An 18,087-nucleotide genomic window follows, 5' to 3' on the forward strand; every position below is an offset into this window, starting at 1 on the left:
AGCTAAGGCAGGGGGTGAGCAAGCAGTGGTCAGGTTGTCTCCAGGAAGGCTCCAAGGAAGCAAATCTGGAGATGTCCCGGCTTGCATATCCTACACTCCAAGAGCAAGTGTCACCCTGGCTGGCTCTCATCCCCAGTAAACTTTGGGTATTTCCAGGCAGCCTTGTGTCCCTACTAACACGGCCTCTTCCCCGATTCCTGCTGGCTCTGCCCAAGGACTTGTCATGGCCAAGAGGCATAGGGCACGCCCAGGATGTCACTGGTTTTTAGCATGAGCAGCTGGAGCAGGCTCTGGTGGGTGGGTTTGTGGCAAACCCAGCCCCTCTGGCTGTCTCTTCTCAAAGCTGTGACTTCCAGCTCTGAGGCACTGTTGCTGTGTGAGTGCTCACCCAGCAGGCAGCTTGCATGGAACACCTACTATATGCCAGGTCTTCCCAGCATCCGGCACCTGTGTGGGGCTCCTGCATGCAGGTTAGGACCCGCTGGAAGGTTCCAGACTCCCAAGGTCTGGCTCAACCCATGAACATGGCAAACTGTCCCAGACAGGTGGAGAGGGCTTCTCACGCCTCAGGGAACTGAGGCAGCACTGTGGACCCATTTTACGGGTGGGGAAGCTGAGGCTGGGGAGGCTGTGGGAGAGGCTGCGTGGACTCTGCCTCCCTCTACCTGCGTGTTCTCTCTTCTTCCCAGGGCTTACACTTTTGCTTTGAACTGTGTCATCTGCCTCAGCAGAACTGAGTGTCCCCTGAAGGTCGCCCTTCCCCGCTGGTCCCACAAAGTGCTGCACCTCCTTCCAGGATGGTGCGGAGCCATTTCTGATTCGTGTCAGATTCAGAACGTCTCTGATGGAAGCAAACGAGGCTCTTCAGTAGCTTATCCATCACAGCTGAGTCATTCTAGAAGCACTGGTTCATTCTGTACCACCTGATCCACCCTCCGTGGGCTGTGCCCACGGACAGCTCCCTTCCAGCTGGGGAGCCCGACTCCGGCTAGAAGCTGCTGACCGATGGCTCCCCCTCCCCCCAGCCACTGCTTGTCTGCTGTCCTTTGTCCTCCCTGCAGCCCCCAGGCCACTCTGCCTCTCTCCCCAGCCTTGTCCCCCTGTGGGGAGTCCTCTCATGTAGAGAGGTGGCCTGTCTGTGCTGGACCTGAGCCCCACAGAAGCAGACTTGCCTGGGATGGGGCTCCCACGGCAAGGCCAGACTCCTTTTCTTCTAGTCGGTGAGCCTAGGGGGATGGACGCTGAGGTCAGCAGAGGCCATGGGATGCCTTCCCTCCCTCTGCAGGTGTTTGTTGAGCAACCACAGTGCGCTGAGACTGGTGAGGATGACATGGCGCCCATCTCACAGACTGCAAAGTGGTGGTGTGGTGCTGGAGCCCCCTCTGCACAGGGCAGGCACCTGTCTGCAGGGGCATATTGGTTGGGTTAGACTGGGGCACAGGGGCAGCCTAGACTTGGGGGGAGCTTTCTCTTTAAGGGGCTCCCTGGAGCTGGGGGCACCTAGTCTTGGGGAATCTGCCATGAAAGCCAGGGGTGGTGCAGTCACACTCTCCACTTGGTGGCCTTGACCTACTTTTCTAAAGTGGAGGGTCCCTGGACAAAGGCCTCGGTATGCTCCTCTGTTGCAAGCAGCCAAAGCAGATGCTGTGTCATGGCTCGGAATCATGCAAACTTTGCAGTTTGCAAAGTTCCTCCACAGCCCTGGCTCACAGACCCTCAGGACAAGCAGCAAAACAATGGGTGCTGTTTATTCTCTCTGACTACAGCAGCGAGATAGAGGCTCAGAGATGTCCCGTGACCTGGCTATGGGCACACAGCGAGTACCATCAAAACCCTGGCTTCCTAGGTCTGAGCCAGCTGGGACCCCAGGGCCTATTCCTGAGCCCAGCCCAAGATTCCTCGCAAAGGGAACTGTGACGTGTCCACTAGCTGTTCAGCTGTGGACTCTAATGGTCAAGGGCGAGCAGAGGAAATGAGCTCTCCGTCACAGGTGGTATGTAAGCAGGGCTGTGTGAAATCACACCCGAGAGCCTGCAGAACACAAAGCACGTCCACCTGTGGCCCAGGCCATAGTTCCTCACCCAGACCTGTGAGTGTGTGATGGCCAGCAGCCACAGGAGGTGACAGGCATGGTGTCCACGCTGCCAGGAAGAGGCCACACTGAGCGTGTTGGTTTCAGAACATCCTTGGTTCTGTCCCTTTGCAGAGGCCTGAACACACTGTTATGGACAGGCCTGGGCTCAGGGCGTCCCTCCTGGCCTGAGTCCAGGAGGAATTGGCTGCCCTTTAAGGTGGACGAGCCAGGATGACCAAGCTTGCTCTGTAGGGTGGGATACTGAGGTTCAGGAAGAACTGGGGCTTGTGGAGTCACTCAGATGGTGGGGCCTTCAGCCCCCACAGGGAAGACAGAAAGGCCCTTATCTACCTGCCTTCTCTGCCTGCAGGTCCCGCCCAGGCCCGTAGCACTGCTGTCTGCTGTGTGTTTCCTCCTCGTGTGGGGTGTGGGCTCTGGGCTCTGGGCTCAGGCCTGTCTAGCAAGGTAGATGTGGGATTAGATAACATACGCTAACAGTGCCAAGCGCCTTGCACACGCTCAGCCACCAGATCTCGGTGGGGAGAGTCCTGATTGGAGGTGTTTGCCCTTTTCCATAGTGCAAACAGCCAGCACGCCTGGCCTCGGGCTGCGAGGTGGCATCACTGGGCTCAGGGCTGGGACGAGGTGTGCACGTCGTCTTGTGACTCAGTTTCAGCTGGCGCCAGCACCTGCTGCCAGCGCCCAGCAGGCCCAGGCACTCCCACTGCTCTCTGTAACAGCTGGATCAGGGCACACTCTACCCTCTCCTCTTGGTGCCTTCTGCTGGCTTTTATGTCACGTGAGTGACTTTGGGCCAGGGTTTCAGGGCTGGCAGCCCGTGGGCACCGCTTCCTCACTGGACATTTGTGTCTGACCCTGCACCACATCGGGGGTGGGGAGTGAGGTGAGACCACTGGGTGTCTTCCTCGGGCCCTGGTTGCTTCATGTGGAAGTGGGTCCCAGGATTGTGTGTGCAGGGCTAGAGGGTGGGGCAGGGTGAGGTGTCAGCTGGGGGGCTCGCCTGGAGCAGGGCTCAGGAATTACTGCCGCAGGGCTGCAAAGTCAGAGATACACAGGGAGGGACTGGTCCATGGGAGCCAAGGGCGGGAAGGCAGCAGGAGAGACCACATGAGGCTCCCAGGACACTTTGGTTCAAGTGGCTTCTGGAAGCTTCTCCATGCCCTCATGCAAAGCATCTCAGTGCAGCTCCTTTAGCAGGAGCCCTGGGCTTTAGGGCAGGTAACTTTTGCCTTAGGGGCCTCAGTTTATTGCACTGTGCAATGGGCACAATGATCACCAGTACCCACCTCCCTGGTGATGGTGAAGTGCTCACAGGTCGCGTGGGTACAGGTCGGGAAGGCAGTCCAGTCCCCTAGCGGGCTTAGTCGGGGCTGGGCTCCCAAGGATGGGAGTATTCCGCTCTGGACTTTGCCTGGCCTGGCTGTTCTGTCCGGACACTGTGGGCTCTGAGCCCGTGCTTGCTCATTTGGACAACCCGGCCTGCGGCGCCTAGAGCTCCAGCGGCTGGGGGCGCTGCGGGGTGGGAGTTGTAGGGTGGATCGCGACCGCGGGAGGGCGGTCCGCAGGTGGTTGCGCGCGCCCGTAGCCAGGTGGGCGTGCCAGGCCCCGCCTTGCCGGCAGGGGCGGAGCGAGCTAAGGCCGCGCCCCCAGCGCGCCGGGTCGGAGCCAGTGCGGGAGCGGAGGCGCGCGGAGCCGGCAGAGCACGCGGGAGCGCGGTCCCGCAGCGGCCCGGCCAAGGAGCTGCGCGCAGGAAACCGAACAGCGCGACGACACCCGCCCAGCGCGGACCCGCCCAGAGACCTCGGCCCCAGAGCACAGACCCCAGCCCCAGAGCGCACACCCGGCCCCGGAGCGCGGCCTCGCCCGCCCCGGCCGCCCGGCCGCGGGCATGGACGGCGCCCGCTCGCCCTGTGAGTGCCGACCCCCGCCCGCCGCCTTTGTGTGCGCGCCGCGCCGCCGCAGCCCCCTCCCTGCGCCCCTCCCGCGTCCTTTGTGGAGCCGCCGCCTGGCCGGTGCCTCCCCCCGCTTCGGGCCTCCCTGTCCCCTACGCTGCCACCCCCAGGACAGCCTAGCGGGGTCCTTCCCGAGCCGGGGCTGGGCAGGGCGCAGGCCCTCTCCCCGCGGCCCCCAGGTTCCTTCTGCAGCCCCGGGGGGACTCCCCAGCAGGTCCTTCCCGGGGTCCCTGGGACAGCCCAGGGAAGGCCCTCTCCGGGGCCGCAGCTGAGCCCGGCACGGCCCCCTCCCGACCCGAACCTCCCGGATCCTTTCTGTAGCCTCCGCCTCGGGCCCCCAGGGACTGGCGGCCCGGGAGGTCCCTCCGCGGCAGGGCTGGGCAGGGCGCGGACCGGCGGCGCTGTCTCATCCGCGCCGGGCAGGTGCGGCAGGGCGGGCGCTCACGCGGGCCCGTGCGTCCTTGGCCCGCAGAGATGGACGGCGATGGCGGCCGAGGCGCCCCCGGCGCGCTGACGGAGGCCGGGCTCCGGGGGCCAGCGGGCATGGCGGAGCCGCGGGCGCGGGCGGCGCGGCCCGGGCCGCAGCGCTTCCTGCGGCGCAGCGTGGTGGAGTCGGACCAGGAGGAGCCGCCGGGCCTGGAAGCGGCCGAGGCGCCGAGCGCGCAGCCCCCGCAGCCCCTGCAGCGCCGGGTGCTTCTGCTCTGCAAGACTCGCCGCCTCATTGCCGAGCGCGCCCGCGGCCGCCCCTCCGCCCCCGCGGCCGCCGTGCCGCCCGGAACCCTCAGCGGCCCCGGCGCCCCCACGGACCCCGGGCCCGAGCCAGAGCGCGCGCAGCAGCCTGGTCCGGACCCCGCCGCGGCCGCGCCTGCTGCCGAGCGGGCCCCGGACGGCGGCCCCCGGGAGGAGCAGGGGGCGGCCGCTGTGGGGCAGGCAGGGCAGGAGGACGCGGGGGTGGCCGAGGCCAAGCCGGACCCGGGGGAGCCCGGGCGCGCCCGCCGGGAGGAACCCGGGGAGGAGGAGGACGACGAGGACGACCTCAAGGCCGTGGCCACCTCCCTGGACGGCCGCTTCCTGAAGTTTGACATCGAGCTGGGCCGCGGCTCCTTCAAGACGGTCTACAAGGGGCTGGACACGGAGACCTGGGTGGAGGTGGCCTGGTGCGAGCTGCAGGTGAGCCAGCTGCAAGGGGGCTATCAGTGCGCCGGCTTTGGGAGCCCTGAAGCCCCTGCGTGTCACCCACCGTGTGGGTGGCCGGCAGGACCAGCCAGGTGCGCATGCGTGTGGTGGGCGTGCTGTGTCTGCAAGGGTAGGGTGTGTGAACCTGCTGGGTGTGCACGCGCGGCGTGGAGGGCGTGACGGTCGGCCCTGCGCCTTCCCGCTGGCCTGACCCAGGTGGACGGCACAGCTGGATCTTGTTAGAAGCCTGATGTAGGTTTCCGGGCCTATGTCTAGGCCCTCCCAAGGTGATCTGGGAAGCTCTTGAGCTGCCTTGTAATTAGTGCTTTGCTGTGCCCTGCCAGGTTGTAGGTACCTCAGCAGGGGTGGCTGACCGGGCCCTGCGCCCCTCTGGCCAACTCCTGCGAGGCCTGTCAGCCGCCTTCCCAAGCGCTCTGTTCACAAAATGGTCGTGTGAGGTCTTAAAACCAACTCACGCGAAAGGCGGATGGGCAGTTTCCATAACCTTACCCTCATGCCGGCTGTGCCAGCCCCGGCCCAGGGAGATTATATAAAAGGCAACTCTAGCCATGGCCAGGGCCAGCTTTGGAAGAGGAGGCAGCTCCTGTCACTGGGTGTTTATGGGTCCTCCCTCGCTGGGGCGGGCTGGGGGGGGTGGTCAGCTGTCATGCGGGGCTGGCCTAGGAGACCGCTTGGAGGTGTAAGCCTATCCCACCAGCCTGTAACATTAGCCAGCCTTCCAGGGCTGGGCGAGCCGGGGCAAGCTAGGTGCCAGGGCCGCCAGCCGCGCTGCAGGCCGCCTGTGTTTCTGGCTCGCTGCAGGGTGTAGGAGCTGGGCTCATGTGGTGGGTGTTGACCTGCCCTTCTCCCAGGACAAAGAGCCCCGGAGGCCTGGCCTCCCCATGGCCCCGTGTCCTGCCATGGAAACGTGCCCATCCGCGACGGGGTCAGTGGTGTCCTCGGGGGTCATTCGGGAGTGGCTAAGGAGTTCCTCTCCCTCCTGGCTCTGCAGATCCCGGGCCCCTCTGCGAGGTAGCCTTGGTGTGCAGGCTGGGGCTGTGGTCTGGGGTCCAGGGGTGTGCCGGGCGTTCTTACTGCTGCATGAGGGGCAGAGGCAGTCTGGGGAGGGGGAGCAGGTGGTCTGCTGTCGCCAGATGACCAGCACGGTGGCTCCGGTGCCTGCTAGTGCTGCGGCGGCTGAATGCCTGAGAGGGTGGGGGACAGGCTGGGGGTGCTGCAGCAGCCCGGGTCTGAGTGAGAGCTCGGCAGTGGATCCTGCTGATCTGGCCGAGGCACTGCGGGCCCATGTGACTCCCCGAGCACGTTAGCTCCCCTTCCCTTTAAGGAAAGGCCGGCCGTTCTGCCTCTGGGGCTGCCTGCTGTGGGCAGAGCCACGCGGGGTGGGGCCTGGCTGCCGCCCAGGGGTCCCTGGCTCCTCACTGCTCACGTGCGCCCCCGAGCCGACACACATCCTTGGGAGTGAGTTGCCTCCAACAGAGGGGTCTGAGACCCCTCTGTGTGTGTGTGTGCTCTGTGCTGTGAGCCCCACCGCAGGGGACATGGAGCAAGCCCCCAGGTCGCTGGCAAGGAGACTGTGGGGGGCACGGTGAGATCAGGGAAGAGGGCGCTGCTTGGCACGGAGGGTGGGGTGGGGCTGCATGTGGTGTCCCGGGCGTTGGCCATGGCTGGGAGGGGTCGGGGGAGTGTGGGGCAGCAGGGAGTCCACAAGCCACAGCCCCCAGACCAGGGCACAGGGAAGGTGCTTCAGGACCGGGTTGAAGGTGTCAGTCCTCCAGGACCTCACCCAGTTGAGGGGCGTCCCCGGGGAGGGTGCCAGGTGTGTTAGCCCTGTGACTGGGGAGGGGTTGCTGGCACCTTGGTCCCCCGTGTTCCTGGGTGTCGAGGGCTCCTCGCCAGGAGGGTCTGTTGGGGTGTTGCCTGCAGCCAGGGCGGTGTGGAGGAATCCCTCCACCTCCCTCTCCCCCGAGTACCGGTGCACATCAGGACAGTGGCCCCTGCCCCCAGGCTGCAGGCGTCAGGGCACCTTCTAGGGCCTGATCTTGCAGACCAGGTGAGTGAGGTAGCTGTGTAATGAGGGCGATGTTTCTCTCACAGCCCAGGGCAGCAAGCTTTCGCCTTCTGAAGTCTCTCTGGATGTCTAAAGGTGAAGCTTGCACTGGCCTTTTGGGGGAAGCCTTTGTAAAGTCCTACTTCCCTGTCATTTTTTTCTTTTGAATTACCTTTTGTTCTTGATGCCAGAGCACACTAGTAGCAAGGAAGGAAGGAAGAACCGCCCCTGGGAAAACTCCCCCCCCACTCTCATTCTGCCAACCTTCGCACGGCCCCGTCCTGGTAGGGGGTGTGTGCCGTAGCTTGGGGTCCCCTCTTGGCTCTGGGAGTGGCCACTGGCCCACTGTGGCGAGCAGGGCTGCTTGAGGTGGGCCCCCTGGGCCTGCCCTCTCACAAGGCCTCTGGGGGGTGGTGAGGTCCAGACACACTGTCCAAGTGGCATGGCCACAGTAGGGCATTAAGGGGGTACCTGGTGTGGTGTGCCGATGGAGGAACAGTGAGGGGATAGCTAATGTGTCACCATATGTACCACTTGCCCTGCCCTGTCCTGCTGCCCAGCACAGCCCTGTTCTTGCCTCTTTTTTGGTGTAAAACTTTTTTACTTTTTAAAAAGATTTATTCATTTATTTGAAAGGCACAGTTGCAGAGAGAGAGGTCTTCCATCCGCTGGTTCACTCCCCAAATGGCTGCAGAGGCTGGAGCTGGGCCCTTCTGAAGCCAGGAACCAGAAGCTTCTGGGTCTCCCACGTGGGTGCAGGGCCTAAGGACCTGGGCCATCTTCCACTGCTTTCCCAGGCCACAGCAGAGAGCTGGATCGGAAGTGGAACAGCTGGGACTGGAACCAGTGCCCCTATGGGATGCTGGCACTGCAGGCAGTGGCTCCACACCACAGCTCCGGCTCCTGGGGCTAAACTTTGGCAACCTCCCCCCTCTTCTTTGCTCTTGGGTTGCTGGATTGGTGCTGTCCTATGCAGTTCACTTTGAGAAATGCAGCCAGTTCAGGCCCTGGGCTGTTTTCCAGGAGGCTTGCTGGAGGTGGTCGCTGGGCCTTTCCTAGCCTGGCCTGGCAGGAGCCTTGGCTTTGATTCCCACATCAATCCCAGCCTGTCCTTGTTCAGGTCCCCCTACTGTTGGTGGCCATGGAGCCCTAGGCCCTTTGGCTGCTGCCTCCTACAAAAGTCCACTGGGAACTGGTAGGCAGGCTGGGAGTCCTTGTTCCAAAGATGGTGCCTGGTGCCTGGGGCCCCGCGTCCAGCATGGGGTCTGTCTACCTAGAAGAGACGCTCGGGCCTCGACGCTTGGCCCTTGTTGGGCGTTTCAGGGGCGGTGGGAGTCCTGAGGAGGACAGGGATGGGTGGGAGGAGCTGCTGCTGTTAGTCCCAGACCTGGTGACCAGGGACACAGGGATGCAGGTCCCCAGGTAGCCTGGGTGCCAGGTGGGTTTTGCTGCTGCTTCGAGCTGCCTGGCAGGAGCAGGGCTCCCGTGGGCAGCAGTGGCTGGATTTGAGGAGTTGTGTTTCCTGACTTGTCCACGGCCACTCTCCGTCTCGGCATCCCCTCTCTGCCTGGACCTGTGAGGGGATGAAACAGGGGCTCCAGAGGTGCATCCTGGGTGCTGTTAGCTTGCTCGGTGGATAGCCTTGCTGCCCTGGCCTGCCACCTCTCCTGTGTCTGGGGTGGCCCCACCCAGCTTGACAGCCCACGTGGCCAGCCACCTCCAAGCCGCGACCCTCCCGACATGGGATGAGGGGCAGAGAAGGGGACAGGGGCATGGTTCCGGCTGAGGAGGCCGTGGTGCTCACCTGCGGGGCAGACACTCAGGGCCCGGCCCACTTTTCTTCACCTCCTGAGCGCTCGGTTTTCTGGGGAGCGTTGAGTTAGGTGGATGGTGGTTCGTGTTCCTGGCAGGAGGTTTTAAGTGCTACGCGGGCCATGTGTTGGTTGGGTTGGCAAGAAGGTTGGCAAGCACTGCTGAAAGGCCCATGGGGACGGCTCTCCCGCCCTCCTGCCAGGTGCCAGAAATGTGACGTCCGAGCACTCGGGGCCCTCCGGTGCCTGAGCCGTGTCAGGAGGGGTGTGTGGTTAGTGGTGTGGTCAGCAGCAAGGACTGGCAGCCCACACTGCGGCCACCCTGTAGGGGGCACGTGACAGCTCGGGAACCCACAGCTCATTCCCCGTTGGAAGGAAGGGCTCCTGTGACCAAGACTGCGCCTTCAGGGGCGCCTGGCTGAGCCTGACTGAGGGCCAGGTTGCTGTGCGACTCGGCCTCTGTCTGGCCCTTCTGACCCCGGGTGAGGACCCAGGGATGTCCACACGTGGGAGGCAAATGGGCACCTGCTGCTCGTTTGACCTGAAGTGTGGGGAGGCCTTCGAGGGGCAGCTGGACACGCCTGCATGATGGCCTGTCTGTGTCTGCGTCCTGTCCCCATGTGCCCTGAGGAGCGCGGGGTGCGGCTGGAGCAGCTCAGCACCGTGTTCTTGATTTTCTTGACGTTTAGCATATACAACCACACTCTCTGCTGGTGAGGCTGTAGCTCATTTCCAGAGGCTGAAACGGAGGCTCCGGTTACCTGGAATGGTCACCAGGACACCAGACAGGTCAGCTAGGGACCTTCTACAAACCTCATGGTGAGGGGGACAGAGCGCTGGGATGGGGTCCAGGCTGGAGAGGTACAGCAGGCCTGGGTCTTCACCAGAAATATCCACAGAGGACAGAAGGGGTCATTTGGGCTGTGAGAGCCTGGGCCAGGTGACAGCTGCATCGTCGGGCAGACCTGGTGTGTGTGACAGCGAGCGTTGGTGGAGGTGTGTGTGGGTTCCAGGCCCGGAGGTGCCACAGCAAACTGGACGGGCTGTGATCATGGGAGACAGAGTGGATGAGAGATGTGAGAACGGCGGGCGAGGCACTGCCCCCGGTGGAGAGCCGGGTCGTCGGGGGAAGGCCCCGGGGAAGACAGCCCTGTAGGTGCCGGGAGATGGGACCACTGAGCAAAGGCCCTGAGGTGGGAGTGAGGAGCAGGCTGCCACGTCCAGGTGAGAGGTGGCAGTGTGCAGGTGGGGTTGGATTCTGGGTGCATTTGGAGGTCAAGACACAGGTTTTGGTGCAGGCTGAACTTGGGGGCAGAGAGGTAGGAATCCGAGTGACAGCAGAGGATGTGCTAGCTGACCTCCAGGTGGACGTGGGGGAAGAGCTGACCCAGGCTTGGCCTTGAGCCCATCACTCACCATCCAGAACAGCTTGGACCTTGTGTACTCGCGGCCCTTCTGAGCCCGTAGGCGTCTCCAGGGGCCTATGGCTTGGACCTGGTTTCAGTCTGCAGCTGGAAATGACCAAGGGGACGACTCAGGCTCCAGGAGAATTTGACCTGGCACAGCAGAGGTTTGGGCCACCTGTCTGGGTCTGCTCTGTGGGCTGTCAACATCCACCTGTAACAGTGGGGAAGGGGCTTGGGAAGTCTCCTGGCCAGGCGGGGCGGGGCGGCCCCACCAGAGGTCCTGGCACACAGACACTCTGGGGGAGGAAGGCCTGCTGTGATTTCCCAGTGTCCTCTGCGAGCCTTGGTTTCACTCATTTGTGCTCTGGGGATGGTGCCAGCCGACCCTCAGGGCCCCAGCGCTATTGAGGGAAACGTGTTCCTCCCAAGCACAGAGGGCCTCGTCAGCCTGTGCAAAGTCAACACTTGTCAGCAGCGGCAGTCAGAAGCAGAGACAAGTTCAAAGTGGCCGAGGGAGGCTGGTTCCTGTCTCCTGCCCTGCCAGCACCTGGGATGTTGTAGCCTTATCTCTGGGCTGCGATAAGGAGGAGGGTGTGAGCTGGGGTTTTTGAAAAGCGACTTAGGCTCTGCCTCTGGCCGGGGCTGTTTTAGAGAATGTCGCCGGGGTGCACAGGCCCTTGCGATGGTTACAGCTTTTCCTACCTCCGAGGTTCTTCAAATCCAATTCTGTTCCCTAGTGGGTTGAATCCTAAGGGTTTCCTGGAATACCTCATTGCAATCTTTCATTTAAGTTGGCTTTTATTAAATACATATGAATATTTTTTGAAAAGAATAAAGTAAAGGTGATTAAGACAGTGTGGCCTTGGTGGAAGAGCAGACAAATAGATCAGTGGGACAGAATAGAGAGCCCGGAAGTACACCCACGAATAGTCAGCTGGGAGTTGACGAGGGAGCCACGTCATTTGCAAGGAGCACAGATGGTCTTTCCGACAAAGGAAGCAAAGCAACCGGACATCCACGCGCCGAAAGTCCCAAATCTAGACACAGACCTTCTGCCCTTCAGAATTCACTTCGATGGGTCAAAATTAAAGCCTGTGGAACTCCCAGAAGATAACCTAAGAGAGCTCCAGCAGCCTTGGGTTTGGCAACGGCATTCTAGTCACAGCCAGGGGCATAGTGCAGGAAAGAAAGAGGAGCCGGCTGCTTGGAGAATAGGAACTTCTGCTCTGCGGACGGCAACAGCTGGGATGGCAAGACAAGTCCCCAGCTGGGAAGAAGTATTTGCAAAAGACATCTGATGGAGGGCTGTTAGCCAAGGTGTACCACACAAGGAATTCATGAAACTCGGCCATCAGAAAGCAACCAGTACATAGTGGGCCAAAAGTGTGAACAGCCTCTACCAACGACGACACGGAGATGGCAAATGAGCTTATTTGTGCTGCACGTCGTGTAAGTACAAGTTGACCGTATGAGCCACGTTACACTATCAGACTTGGGGCCAGGGGGGCCACCAGGGGACTGTCAGAATGGCCACCACACTGACGCCACCACGTGCCGGTGAGGATGTGGATGGAGCAGCAGGCACTCTCGCTGGGGGGGATGCGAAATGGTGCAGCTACTTTGGAAAACAGTCTGGCAGTTTCTTATAAAGCTGAGTGTGCTCTTACCAAATGATCCAGCAATCGCAATGCTTGGTGTTTACCCAAATAAGTAGTCAACGTATGTCTCCGCACAGAAACCTGTACATGCGTGTTTGTAACAGCTTCATTGATGGTTGCCGAAGCCTGGAAGCCACGGGGACATCCTTCAGTAGTGAACGGAGAGAGAAGCCGTGGTGCGTGCAGATAAGGGGATAGTGGAGCTAAAAAGAAATGAGTTTTCGAGCCGTGAAAAGACGTGGAGGAAAAGCTTAAATACACATCTAAGTGGAAGAAGCCAATCTGAAAAGGCTCCAGAACTATGGATTCAGTGAGAAGTCAGTGGCTGCCAGCAGTCCAGGAAGAGGGAAGGAAGCAGGAAGAGACAGATTTGCAGGGCGTTGAGTCTACCCTGCAGGACACTGTGATGGTGGAGCTGGGTCATCCTACAGCTGCCCAAGCTCACAGAAGGCGCAGTACCAGGAGTGAGTCCTCCTGGCGGCTGTGGGTGTTGGTTAGTAATGCTGTATCCATTTGGCTCGTCAGTGACACCAGTGCAAGATGTGTGTGTGTATGAGAAGAGTATGGGAACGGCTGTACTGTCTGCTCAGTCCTTCCACTAACCCAGAACTTCTCTAAAAAGTACTTGTCTAATTAAGAAAAGGATACAACAGCTGCATTTAAGTCTGTAGAAACACCCCACCCCCCCATGCAAGTGAATACAGCTAGTTCTGTTTTTTGTGTATTACCTTCTAATTAGTGAACACACATGCACACATACTACTTTCCTTTTAAAAGTATAGCTGCCAGGGCTGGCGCTGTGGTGTAGCAGGTAAAGCCACCACCTGCAGTGCTGGCATCCCATATGGGTGCTGGTTTGGGTCTACTGGTCCAGCTCTCTGCTGTGGCCTGCGAAAGAAGTAGAAGATGGTCCAAGTCCTTGCAGCCCTGCACCTGCATGGGAGACCTGGAAGAGACTCCTGGCTTCGGATTGGCGCAGCTCCAGCCACTGGAGCCGTCTAGGGAGTGAACCAGCAAATGGAGGACCTCTCTGTCTCTCTTTGCTTCTGCCTCTCTGTAACTCTGCCTTTCAAATAAATCTTTTTTTTTTTTTTTTTTTTTTTGACAGGCAGAGTGGACAGTGAGAGAGAGCGAGAGAGACAGAGAGAAAGGTCTTCCTTTGCCGTTGGTTCATCCTCCAATGGCCGCCGCGGCTGGCGCGCTGCAGCCGGTGCACCGCGCTGATCCGAAGGCAGGAGCCAGGTGCTTCTCCTGGTTTCCCATGGGGTGCAGGGCCCAAGCACTTGGGTCATCCTACACTGCACTCCCTGGCCACAGCAGAGAACTGGCCTGGAAGAGGGGCAACCGGGACAGAATCCGGCGCCCCGACCGGGACTAGAACCCAGTGTGCCGGCGCCACAAGGTGGAGGATTAGCCTAGTGAGCGGCTCAGATAAATCTTAAAAAAAAAAAAAAAAAAAAAAAAAAAAAAAAAAAAGTACAGCTGCCATCACAAGAGGTCACAACTTTAAAATTTTTTTTAAAAGTTTGTTTATTTGAAAGTTGGAGTTAGAGAAAGAAGTCTCCTGATTAACTTCCCAGATGGCTGCAATGACTGGTGCTGAACCAGACCAAAGTCAGGAGCCAGGAGCCAGGAGCCTCCTCGGGTCTCCCACATGGGTGCAGGAGCCTAAACAATTGAACCATCCTCCACGGCTTTCCCAGGCAATTAGCAGGGAGCTGGATCAGAAGTAGAGCAGCTGGGACTCGAACTAGTGCCCATATAAGATACTGGCTCTTCAGGCTGTGCCTTATCTCATTGTACTGGCCCTTTGTCTTTTTTTTTTTTTTTTTTTTTCCTGGAGCATCTTTTGAAGCTGTTGGTTTGCTAGGGGAGGCTGTTGACTCGTGATCTTTCCCTGGGGACTTTTTCAGAAAGACTGACTGCCATGCCCTGGGATAGAGCCTGGTGGTCACGGGAGGTGACCCTGGGTCCTGGGCTCCCTGAGTGCCTGCTTCCAGGGCCTAGGGGCCAGATGATCATGCCTTTGTGCTCCAGGAGGGGCAGGGCTGGGCAGGTGGTCTTCCGAGTGCCTACTTCCCTGAGCACCAGGGCTGGCTGGCGCTCCAGGAGGGTGTGTGCAGTGTAGCTCCAGAAATTAGGGACGTGGCGGACACGAACAGTGTCACGCACACGGGCAGAGGAGCAGCAGGCGGATAGAGGAGGGCACAGACCCGGTGCCCCGAGTCTTGGGTGGCTACCGCCGGGCGTGGCGCTAGGATTTCCTGGTTTGAGGACTGTCGGGTGCTCCGACCCACGTGTGAGCTCCTTGGTCCTCAGGAGGCGCGGCTCGCATTCAAGGCTGTGCCGTGAAATCGTGGCGGCTGACGTGGCCTCTGCCTCGCGGCTGCAGAGAAGTGGCTGCCCCTGGGTAGGTTTCAGGGAGTGCTGGGCCAGCAGGCATCGCCTGGTGGGACTCTCAGGGCCTGTAAAATTCCCTCTGTCTTGGGAAGCTGTCCAGGGGCACATTGGGCCCTCTCTGCCTTCCGTATCTTACAGGTGTCTCAGACCAGCAGGGCTCTGGGGAGGGGCGTGTCTGGGGAGGTTGCTGCTGGTACTTCTTGGTGTCCTTGCGAACACTGCAGGGTGGGAGTAGGGGCTGGGGGTCCTCCCTGTCCCCTGTGGTGCAGGTGATGTTGGCAGCCTTCGTTGCTCTGAAAATCGGCCCCTTCCCTGACACCTGTCAGGCCAGGAGCTGCCCTCGAAGGTCTGTCTTCCCTCTGGCATCCACGCCCCACCCCCAGCCACCTTGCTCTCCCAGCTCCATGTGTGCTTGGCTCTCAGATGGACTAGGAAACTTTGCTGACCTTTGGTCATGCCCAGAGTCTGACATCTGGAGAGGACCCCAGAGGCAGCCTGCGGTGCGGATGGGGACACAATACTTCCCTCTTCTCAGCCTTCCTCGCCATATTGGCTGCTGTGTTCCCAGTCTGGCTTAGTGCCTCATGGCTGCAAGGGGGCTGCCAGAGCGTTAGCATCACAGCTGCATTTGAAGGTAGGAAGGAAGTAGGTGGTTAGCTGGACCCTAGCACCCACAAGGCCTCTTTCTCCAAAGGCTCTGTCCATATCTTAATTCATAAAGGCAGCTGTTTACCATGATCCTTTTGGGGCTTACCTCTCTGGAAAGGCATGGTTGGCGTGACAGGTTAGGATCTGCCGGCCAGGGCTGGGTGCTGCAGGGTCCACCTGGGAGGAAGGGAGGGGCTGCTGCGTGGGCTAGCGCTGCATCCAGGCTGCTTGTCTCCTCCCTCCAGACTGGGCTGGGGGCTGCCCTGCCTGGCCCCACGTGCCCAGCAGTGTCTGATGCTGCCTCCTGCCCACGCTCCGCCCTGTGGGCTCTGAGGGGTGTCCTGCCCCGCCCCTGTCACCACTGTCTCCCCCCCACCAGCACATGGAGTTTTCCTGTCCCGTCCACTTTTTCTTGTGCGAAACTTCGAGCAGGTACCAGTTGCTCGTGTTCGGCCACATTCCTTCTCACTGCATGCGTCCTGCTCGCTGTGATTTCTGACCCACTTGTGATTGGCCCTGAGTGTGCCGGTGCGAGCCTCCTACCAGGAACCAGGACGCGTCCCCACAGAGCCGCAGGCAGCGTCCCTCAGGGTCCCCCGGGCGCGCTGATGTGACCTACGTGCCGACCAGGCTGCCCGGGGCCGCCCGGCTCCTTTTCCCCGTTTGATCCTGGCTGGTTGTCTAGGCCACTGGAGTTCATGCCTCCACCTTTTGTTGCTAATATTGTTCTTCAGTTCTGGGGCACGGATGCTGTACGTGTAGCTCGTGTGCATTTCCGGTGCGGAGCTGTGTGTGTCAGTGTGGACGCTGTGTGCCTGCTTTCTGACGTGGACACTGCGTGCAGGTCTGGCGTGGACATCATGGGTGTGGGACGCAGACACAGCAGGACACAGAGCTATTGCCTTAGAAGTTAACTCTGCTGATGTCGCTGATAGTTCTCTGTGCCCCAGACACATAGGAGCCCCCTGGGAGGGAGGTGCTGTGATCCACCCCTCCCCCCCTTACTGAGGAGGCTGAGACCAGGAACTACAAGATGTTGTCTTGTCTCTCCAGCCAGGGCAGGTGCCCCAGGGGCTGCTGGCGTCCTCCTGCGCCTTGGCCCCCTGAGCCAGAGCAGCTCCTGCCTGGGTTTTCAGCTGAATGGTTGTTTCTGCCAGGACCTGCCGTCTGCCAGGGAGCTGTGACCCTCCCTGTGCCCTGAGCCTCCTGTGCGGTCCAGGTCCCGTGGGGCTGGCAGGATGCCGGGGTGGGGGAGCACCTTCAGGTAGCAGCCTCACCAGGGCCTGCTTAGCCAGGAAAGGGCAGCAGGAGGTCTGGGTCGTCACTGCCCTCTGCTAGCCCTGGCCCGCTCCGTCGTGGGAGCAGGGGTGCTGGGTACTGGGTTTCCTGAGGCTGCTGAGGCTGGAGGTGACGTATGAGACAGACGCCGGACGCTGATGTGGGAGGGCCTGCCAGAGCCTCCCTGCTGGGACACTGCCGTTCTCCCTTTGGTCCATGCCCTTCTCCCCTGGCTTCTGTCTCCGGGCATTTCCCCAAAGTCAGTAGCACAGTGGCATCTGCGCTGATGTGAGTGGGGGTGATGAATCACCTGGACCCCTACTCCTGCTGCCCATGGCCCTGGGGGAGGCTGAGCAGCTTGGGTGAGTCAGGCCTCGGGTGGGCGGAAGCTGGCTCAGCCCCCACTGGCCCCTGCAGCTGGGCTCCTGTAACCTCTGGGCTGGGCCTGGCTGGCCCTGGGTGGCTCTGAGATGGCAGGTGGGTGCAGCTTCTCAGTCCAGCTGTGCAGGGGTCTGGGGGCCACCTCCTGCTGCTAGGATGGCACCAGGGTCCGGCCGGGATGCCTGCCTGAGGCTGAGGGAGCCCCCTCCCACTGTGGCCCAGCCTCGTCCTGATGGCCGGACCCCCACAGTGCCAGGCTTGCGCTCCCGGCAGTGGAGCGGTTCCCTGGGCAGCCACCCTGTGCTTCAGGTCAGGAAGTGATGTTGCTGGCTTGGCTGGCTGCGAGGCCGTGGCATCTGCCCCGACAGGTCCCTGAGAATTTCTTCTCTTTAATTAAGAGGTTCGAGCCAGGGAATGAATGCCGGGGAATGAATGTGTCGGAGCACAGAGCTGCAGAGGGGGAGTCAGGAGGGGCAGCGTGTGTCTGTGACCCCCGCCTGGGGCTGTCCTCCTGAGGCCCTTCTGCACAGTGTCACTGCTGGCCTATGGGACCGCAGAGTCGCTGGTTATTACTGGGGGAGGGTGCCCTGCAGCTGCTGAAGGCGCCAGCTCCATACGGGCTGAGCCGCCGCCTCTGTCTCTGCTGTGGGGCCACCTTTATCTCAAGAAGCCCAAGGGCCAGGTGCGTTTGAGGTGGGGAGATAAGGGCACTGTGTCCAGTGCAGCCCTAGTGCACTGTGCTTTGTATTTTTTTTTAAGGTTTATTTTTATTTATTTGAAAGACAGAGTTGCAGAGTAGAGATGGGGAGAGAGAGAGAGAAGTTTCGCTTCCTAAATGGAAGCAACAGCCAGAGCTGAGCCTATCTGGAGCCAGGAGCTTCTTCCGGGTCTCCCATATGGGTGCAAGGTCCCAGGGACTTGGATTATCCTCTGCTGCTTTCCCAGGTGCATTAGCAGGGAGCTGGATCAGAGGTGGAGCAGCCGGGACTTGAACCGATGCACATGTGGGATGCAGATACTGCAGGCCAGGGCTTTAACCCACTGTACCACAGCACCAGCTCCCTGTGCTTTGTGTTTGGTGGATGGGGGTGGGTGCGGTGCTCTGCCTGTGGTCCTTAGCCCTTCCCCGGATTCGGGGTCATGCTTGGGGGGATGGAGGTGGTGTGGGGGCTCCCTCTGGAATCAGTAGCCACCATGACCACCAGGGGACACGG

The 18,087-nt window shown here is 60.8% G+C and overlaps 1 protein-coding gene across 21 annotated transcripts in view; it reads left to right on the plus strand.

Moving 5' to 3' along the window:
* The first annotated feature begins 3,751 nt into the window (after nucleotides 1–3,751).
* The window catches only part of WNK2 (WNK lysine deficient protein kinase 2), a 128,468-nt gene continuing 114,132 nt past the window's right edge, over nucleotides 3,752–18,087 (plus strand). For 20 of the 21 annotated variants that reach the window (XR_011379309.1, XR_011379310.1, XR_011379311.1 and 17 more), the window contains exons 1-2: nucleotides 3,757–4,005; nucleotides 4,520–5,217. Coding sequence is in view for 18 of the 21 variants with exons in the window: in XM_070050054.1 (XP_069906155.1) it covers nucleotides 4,522–5,217 (696 nt within the window). In the remaining 3 variants the exon portion in view is untranslated. Of the gene's footprint in view, nucleotides 5,218–18,087 lie in introns of all 21 variants that reach the window. The other variant, XM_051859063.2, reaches the window with a different exon arrangement.

Source organism: Oryctolagus cuniculus, chromosome 1 (genome assembly GCF_964237555.1).
Source record: "Oryctolagus cuniculus chromosome 1, mOryCun1.1, whole genome shotgun sequence".
NCBI lineage: Eukaryota > Metazoa > Chordata > Mammalia > Lagomorpha > Leporidae > Oryctolagus > Oryctolagus cuniculus.